At 35.8% G+C, this 8,460-nt stretch overlaps 1 protein-coding gene across 1 annotated transcript in view; it reads left to right on the forward strand.

The window, feature by feature from the left end:
• Window positions 1–3,030, forward strand: part of ZBTB10 (zinc finger and BTB domain containing 10) — a 30,758-nt gene extending 27,728 nt beyond the window's left edge. The window contains exon 5 of the mRNA XM_075023489.1: window positions 288–3,030. Within this exon, the coding sequence (XP_074879590.1) occupies window positions 288–593 (306 nt within the window). The 3' untranslated portion in view covers window positions 594–3,030. The remainder of the gene's footprint in view (window positions 1–287) is intronic.
• The last annotated feature ends 5,430 nt before the right edge of the window (window positions 3,031–8,460 follow it).

The following is an 8,460-nucleotide window of genomic DNA, read 5'->3' on the forward strand; positions in this document are numbered from 1 at the left end:
TGTACAGTGAGTAGTCATAAAATTAACACTTACCTGTTTATGGAACAGGCAGCTATTCAGCTATCTGCTGAACAGTAAGCAGCTAGTTTGGTTGTAGGCAATAGATCGTAGTCAGAATGGACCTCTAGTAGTACTTCTCTTTCTCTGAACAGTGTTGGGGCATCCTTCAGAAGAGGTCAAAAAATGAATTTTTGCATTAGTAATTATTATTAGTAGTAGTTCTCTAGTACTATTGCAAATGCAACCTGATACACGCGTTTTCAGCTGTTAATATTTCTCTTCCATAGGTGCATAAAAAGGATAAAAAGTATAAATGTATGGTGTGTAAGAAGATTTTCATGCTAGCAGCCAGCGTTGGAATAAGACATGGATCACGACGTTACGGAGTTTGTGTAGACTGTGCAGATAAATCTCAACCTGGAGGGCAAGAGGGAGCAGACCAGGTGCAGGACACAGATTTCCCTAGGGATGAAGAATATGAGGAAAATGAAGTGGGAGAAGGTGATGAGGAGCTTGGTGATGATGTAGAAGAACAGAATGACCAGTCTCGATGGGATGAATCTGGGGAAGTTTGTATGCCTTTAGATGACTGACAGAGCATATGACTTCAGGGTGCCGCAAATGGACACTATATGGATTGACTATTTGAATTTTTGGACTGAAGGCTTGCAAAGTATGGTACAGGCTGGGTGGTAGTTATGTTGCTGTGAAAAATGTAGGGTCAAAGCCTTATAGCAAAAAAGGATTATTAATTTTTTTATGATATTTGCACAGGACTGTACAGCATACAACCATTTGGTTGAATTATACAGAGTCCTCACATCTACAGTCAGTTATCAAAAGAAAAATGTATTTTTTATTATTTATAGGATATAGCTACTTGGGTCCTATTCAGACATAGTAGTAACTGTACTTATGTTACACATTCATGTATCTGTTAACATGAATGAAGAAAATTGCAACTTCTTATGGAAATACAAAGACAGGTTTCCCAAATCCACTCGTACTTTGTCAGTGAACCAGTTAAGCTAATTTGGGCTATTGGCTCTTGTTTCCACAAGCATGTCTTTGCCATACAAACCTTACCTCTCCCGTACTCTGATAGGTGAAAGCCAATAATTTAAATATGCATCAAAGATAATGCCAACACTGTATTGAAATTTGGTTTTAAAACTTTTGGCTCTATGCTGGCAGGTGGTATAGGTGATAAGCACTGGAGAAGTTAATAATGGCATTAATTTAGTGTCTCTTCACAGTTTTGAATTTTCAAGAAGGCTGTTATTGATTCATCAGTTCCAAAATGATCTTGCAGAAGGAATGACCAATAATGAAAATAATAGAATGATGAGAGCATGGGTAACTCTTCTGCCACTTAGTCAGAAGAGATAGTCATGCTAAAAGGTATCTGATGTAATAATGTTTCCTCCCTCCTCTAAGGCCCCCCCCTCCTCTCAAACTTTTGATTTCCCTGGTGTATACCTCAGTCCCACACAATAAAAATACAAGGAATGGAGAAAGTGTCATATTAAACAACTTTTTGGTTGATAATTTCTTACTTGTCCGGTTTTTGGCTAGTTTATGTGATGTGAATTGGACACTAGGCTATTGTGCCCATCGTTCGTCATTAAAATGAACACAAACTATTTTTTATTCTTTTGTACTTAATGGGTTGTTGCTAGTGTTTAATATAAACCAACTACATTTAACTTGTTGACTTAATTTGCTGGTATTTTTTTTTTAAAGAAAAACAAAAAGTCCAAAGCAAAATAATGCTCTTTGAGTTGTCTACTTTTCAGGATGATATGCTCCCTACACTCTTTATTTCAAATTTTCTAGGAGGTGTTGAAACTTGAATATTTGTAGCCATGTGGGTTTTTTTCCTAAGCTTGTAATATTGTGCCAATGACTTCAGGCCTCTTTCATAGGGAGGGGAGGGCATTACACCTTCCATCTTGAACTCCTTTGTGTTGTCTAGCCTAAAGGCAAATGAATTCAGGCAATCATTGGAACAATAAATCTGATGTACTATTATGTCACGAGTAAATATGCAGAGCATTTATCATGACACATAGCTAGGCCAGTGTGACAGTACTGTATAAAAACCAATTGAGGGTCACCATATTTTTCAGCTTTGTTTAATTTTAAAATGAGTATATTTTTTCCTATTTTATATCAGGTAACTAAATTATGCTAGTTGTGTGGATAACTTTGAACTTAATGCTTTGACAGACAGAATCTTAATGGTGCTCCATCTGATCAAAGTTGGTATGTATTTAAAGAGACGAGCTTTACTGTTGTTCTTTACATCAGTAGAACAGTAACATAATGTTAAGACATTGTTTTTGTTGACTGAAGCTGAGATAAGTTTGAATTACAGTCATATGGGAATTAAAATGCTTTTTTTATCATCCACTTGTTTCATTGGTAGTTTCCACAACATTGTAAACCTGACAGATGATTAGTTTTGTGGGGGAGGGGGGGGAGGGGGGGGCCTTTTTTTACACTGAAGAATACATCTTATTCTCATTGTTCTAGACTGAAATGAGTAATGTGTAATTCTGGTGGGGTCCAAAGTAGAAATTAGTTGGGCAAAGATGATATGAATGAAAAAATATTTTAAACGTTAAAGTAATGTTCTGCTTTGTGAATATGTAAGTATAGCATAAAGATTTTTTCCATCCCATTTATCCCCTTTAAAACCATAGTTTACAATTGGTAGATCTGTCTATATATATAAATATATATATATATATATCTGAAATTCACCTAAATCTGCTTTATTAGGATACTGCTCACTTAATGCTTAGAAACTGGACCTGGCTCTACATTTTTAATGTATTTTCTTTTTTTTTGTTGTTTTGTTTTCGTTTTGGGTTTGTTTTTTTTTTTCCTCTAGGTATGAACTTATTCTCTTGGAACTGAATCTTCTTTTACTACTTAAATCATTTATGTATATCTGGTAAATTATGACCAAATTTGTTGTTAGACTGCATACAGTAAATTGAAATATACACTTGGTACACTACAGAATTGTTGTGCTTTTGTTCTGGTTATATTTGGAAAAGCAGGCTTTAATAGAAATTAGTGTTATTTATAAATAATCAGTTATTATTCACTAACCTTAATATTCTGTTGCATTGTGACAATCATCAATTCCTTGGTATTACTTAACTGCTTGCTTTTAAAGTTGCATGTAATTGCCCTTGGTAGGACTGGAGGGAGAGGGACGACTATTGAAATGTGGTAATAGCTCTTTAGCAAATGGTGTGAAATAGTTTAATGGAGATCCACTGTTCTTGTATTGGGGAACCAAAAGAATTTGTTTGGAAGCTATCTGCAGTCTGGATTTTCTGAGCTGTTTATTCAGAAGTTATTTTAAATACATTATTTGATTGGGGAGCTCTAAATTAATAAAAGTAAATTTCCTAAGAGTTACCATAAAAGGGACAGCTCCAGTTTCTTTACTATTACAAAAAGTAGGAAGAGATTTCTGTTTGCCCTAGAAATCATCTTCCCCTTAAGAAATGCTGGAGCTATGCTGTAGTAACATGGCAGTGAATTTTAGTTTGTCTGGTTTTGGGGGCTTTGTGGGGGGAGGGAGGGGATGATTCTTTTAAAAAGAAAACAGACTAAACTGTCTTCCTTATCAAATTAAAAGATACCCAGTGTTTCATTTTGTCTTCTGATGAAATAGTTCCCAAACCAAATGTCTGATACTTGCTTATTTGGGGCAATGATACACAAGAGTAGTGTTATGAAAAGAATCGTATGTTTCCCCCCATTCTGTGGGGGTTTGTTTGTTTCCTGGTCTCTTCAAGCAGTGGCAGTTATCTTTTAGAAATAAACATACAGAGCAGGGCAGGGAACCATGATGCAGGGTAAAATCAAATCAGTAGGTAAATTCACTTTGATTAGAAGTCCTTGTCAAAGTAGGTGTGATGTAAGGAAGATGGACAATGTAAAATGTGTTTGTCATATGCCAATGTTACTACAATGCAATAGCAAGCATTTTTCAATTGTAATGTCAGATGCATCTTGCAGGAAAAATGGCTTTTTTTCAATTGTGTAGAAAACTTTGATAGTTCAGTTTGCTAACAGATCTTCTAGTAACATCATTTTCTGAAGTGAAACCGGTTTTGAAAGCCAGAAATGATACTTGGTTGTCAACACAATGATGCACCCCAAGAAGTAAGAGTTGAAATTACTGGTCCTCACAGTATACACTGTTACTTGCTGAGACACATATACTTCTGCAAATGCAGAGTTTTCAGGTACTACTACATGCCCCTTTCTTCTGAAAAGAATAAGAATTATCAGGTGAAGAAAAGTTTGGGACCAGTACACTGGCATGCGGTAGGCTTCTAGTTGTGGGTCACTGCAGTAATGCTGTTAGCAGAAGATGCCGCCTTTGCCTAGCTTTAAGTTGGTAAGACTTTTAATAGGATTTTCTTTAACGAGGCCAGTCTCTGTGGTTTGCTTGCTTAAAGTTTTGTTTCACTTGACTTTTCCTGTTCTTGCTACTCAGTAACACAAGTCTCCCACCTGATCTAAAATATTGCTGTAGTCTACTGACTCCATACAGATCCACAATTCACTTTGCAAGAACTGTACCTTATTGGCTGTTCCTTTGTACTTAGTTGTATTTAAATGGCCTTGGAAACTAATATGAGAAATGAAAGCAAGATAATTTACACCACCAGCAGCCTGAAAAACTTGTTGTGCCAAAAGAAAGTGACGAAGGAGAAAAATGTTGAATGCAATGTGATAAGAAAAAGGCTTTTGGATTTGAGTTGTTACAGTTCCTCTTGTTTGCTGCTTGAATGTTTCGGACAATTCACTGTATTTCTCTCTAGCACAATTTGGTGACAACCTTCTGATGAAGAAGCTATGCAAGGAGCCCAGTTCTGAATTTATTTGGTGTCTCAAGAATGTGGTTCAGGCTCTGCAGAGGTAGTACCACTGAGTAGTTTGCTGTAGATATTTTACCATATACCCTTCTGTTAGCATCCCTCTTCACTATGTAATTGTTATCCATTTTTTATTTGATAAATGTTTGCTCCTTAGAACTGAGATTTGCCTTTTATATGTTTTAATAGCACACTACTGTGTTTCACTAAACAATATGGTAAAGGCTAAATATTAACACAATGGATAAAAAGAAATAAGTTGGTTTTCATATAGTTTCTTTTAACAAACCTGTAATAAAATAAGTCTTTTGTAATAAAGAAAATACAGGTTTGAAATCCAGGGGCAGGGACATTGCTGAGCTGAACCATTTGAGATGTTGAAGATCCCACATATAATTCACTATGGCTTTTTAAAATACTTTTATGTGAAAAAAGGTAAAAATATACTAGAAGGATCCTATGACTTTAAACTGGAAAATAAAATTGGCTTAAGTATTTTGTATGTAACATTGTTGCAATCTGAAGCAAATGTTTAAAATAAGCTATATATAATGTTTTGCTTACCTGAATTGATTTGAATTAGCCACTTCAGAATACAGACATAAGTAATTTCTCACTAACATACTGATATGTAAACATAATTTCAAGACTTCTAATACTATGTGCACCAGTCTCTAAGTTAACATGCTGCAAATAAATTTAAAAAATAACTATTTCATTCTATCTACTTTTATCTGTGCCCTGCATCCTCACCCTCCACAAGTAGATGGAGAGATTTCTTTGGATGGATAAGTGTTAACATACAATCATTTGCTGCAAAGGACTTAACTTCTGCTTCTGACATAGACTAGAACTTACAGAAAATAGAATTTAATTTAAGGTTGTATATTAAACTTTGCTCATAAGAAGACAGATCACTTTAAGATAACTAGTTTCCAAAAACCAGCAGCCCAGACAAGGTGTGTATACCTAAAACTGGATTTTAGACAAACTTCAGCACAATGTTGAGCAGATTACTTAAGGGATACTTTAGACACAGTCTAGTGCATACCAGAAGAAGGCTTGGATCCCCTCAGAAATGTAGTTGTACTGTGTGCGCCCAAAACCTTTGCCTTGATGTTTTGTTCCCTCTCTTCAGCCCCACCAACCTGAGATGTTTGGAAGAAGTGCTTTCACCTGGGTTTCTCAAAAGCTTCTTGACTGAATAATGCTGGATGTGTGTTTGAGCTGATCCTTTGGCTTCTGTTATCTTCCTAAATGAGAGTTATTTTTGGTAGGTTATGCACAAGTGGGTTCCTTCAGTTAAAAAATGATCAGCCCTTTGTCAGCTCTTTCAAGGATTTGGAAACTTCAAAATTTTCTGTTTGCCTCATAGAGAAAATTTTAGGTTTTGTATCCTGGATAGGCAAGTCTGCTTGTACGTCTTGACTTGGATACTAGGGCTTTGTGAAGACTAAGGCCTTTTCCTGCTGACTATCTCTGCACAGCTTTCTGATACGTAGGTAAAGCACATAAGCAAATTGTCTTGTGGGGGACAATAGCTCTGGTTTTGGGAGAGCCTGGAAAGTAGCTTGTAAGCCGTTGAATGAACTTCTGCATTACTTTTAAAATCATCTGAATGGTGTTTCTCAGAATTATTTCAAGACTTGAATATATTTTCAGCTTGTTAATTAAGTGCTATATAGTAATGTGATGTTTTCTTGTTAAATTTATGTAAACTAGTCTGTTTTGTCTAAGTACATTATGAAAAGAGCTTCAGATTCTGCAGAATAGTGTTAACTTTGTAGCTAGAAAGGAGCAGCAGGAAAAGAAATAAGTTTCTTAAAATTCAGCAAATTCAATGTAATTAGATAAGAATTAACATTGGGACAGGAAGCAGTTGTAGCTGAACTACAGAGTTTGTAGGAGGGTCATGAAAAAAAGCTAATGCTGAATGAAATAGTCTAGCAGCATTCTTCATGGACCTGAAGTCTAGCTGCATTCATCAAGGACAGGAAAAGATGCTTATCTTTGCAGCATGGTTGAGTTGATATTGCTGTAGAACCCTTAACTCTTGAAACGCTGACCTTTAGAGGATAGACCCAACATGAAACTTTTAAGCTCTCAACCTCTTTCTAGCCCTTTAACTTGAAAATGCTTACAAGATTAACTCTTAAGAGATACCAGACTTATGCTGAGAAAGAGCCCAGATTGTTTTCAAATCAAATGAAGAGGGGTTTTTTGAGCATATTAAGTGATTATACCACTTCAGTGCATTTATTTCTCAAATTCATAGAGCAGAGGCACAGTACTTGTTCAGTTCATTCAAAGATTGTATTGATACTGAATGCCAAACTGTCAGCTTGATAGGAGATGGTAACTGCATCCCACTCCCATTAACTCTTAAAATGCCTTTAGCTTGGAAGGGTTGCTTTTATCAGTCAGTGTGTGCTGCATTCTTCTGTGATACTGTCTCCCTAGGCGACATCTTGTTCAAACAATCCTTAATTTCTGCCTTCTGGGTGTAGACTGCAAAATGTTATCAGTGAAGAAGTGTCACAAAATAAATCCTACCTGGGAATATTTTTCTTGTGTTTCTCATGGCTGAAATGTAGGAAGTACATTTCTGAAGCGCTGTTTTAATTGAAAGATCCTTTTACTTTAAGTAACTATTTTTCTTAAGGAATGCTGATTTGGTGAGTGACCTGCATGTGCTCTTTGAACGTTGTCATACTATCTTTCTGCAAATTATTTGCTGCATCCACTTGAAAAATCAGACTACTGAGGTCATAGGATATAATATTAATATATCGATGCATTTTTGTCATCTTTCTCAAAAATTGAGGTAATTGGAAAAGAGGGGGGAGTGAGAAGGTTTATCTTTAACCTCTGAGTAATTGGAATTTAGGAAGATGCTTGCTTTTAAACCTTACTGAGACATGATGTGCCAAGATGTTTATAAACTGCATGGGATATATAACATTACTCTTGCTAAGTTTGCAAAAATTACTATTGCCCTATTTAATTATATTTTTTCAAAACTATTGGAGTTGTAATCTCAGTCATCTTTACTGTCATACCTCTAACATAATTTACAACTTCAGAGGATCTACTCACTTTCTGGAAACAGCAAGATATGAATACTGTTCACAAAGAAGTTGTCAATAACTTTCTCTTGAAAGGTATTATTCTGCCCTGGATTCCTCCTTGAATAATGTTTTTTATTGTCTGGAAGATGTGGAAAGGGGCATGGTGCCCAGTGTACACTCGCAGGGAAAAAAATGTTAATCTGCAAAAAAGGCACAGATATATATATATATTCTGGAAGCAGACTTTTCCCTTGGAATTTCTTGTACTTTCCTTTGAAGCACCAGTCTGAACTGGTGTGGTAATTTGGTGGTATACACCATTTACGTTAATAAAACTACGATCTCATAGTAGTGCTGCACAGGTCTTAACTGCAGTTGTTACTATTTGCACTGCTTTAATAACAGTAGCTATCGAAGTGGTGTAGTTCGATTACAGCCTTTGACAGGGCTTTTTAAAACCCCTTTTGTTGTCCATTTGTGCCGTG

This window comes from Buteo buteo, chromosome 3, assembly GCF_964188355.1.
Source record: "Buteo buteo chromosome 3, bButBut1.hap1.1, whole genome shotgun sequence".
Taxonomy (NCBI): Eukaryota; Metazoa; Chordata; class Aves; order Accipitriformes; family Accipitridae; genus Buteo; species Buteo buteo.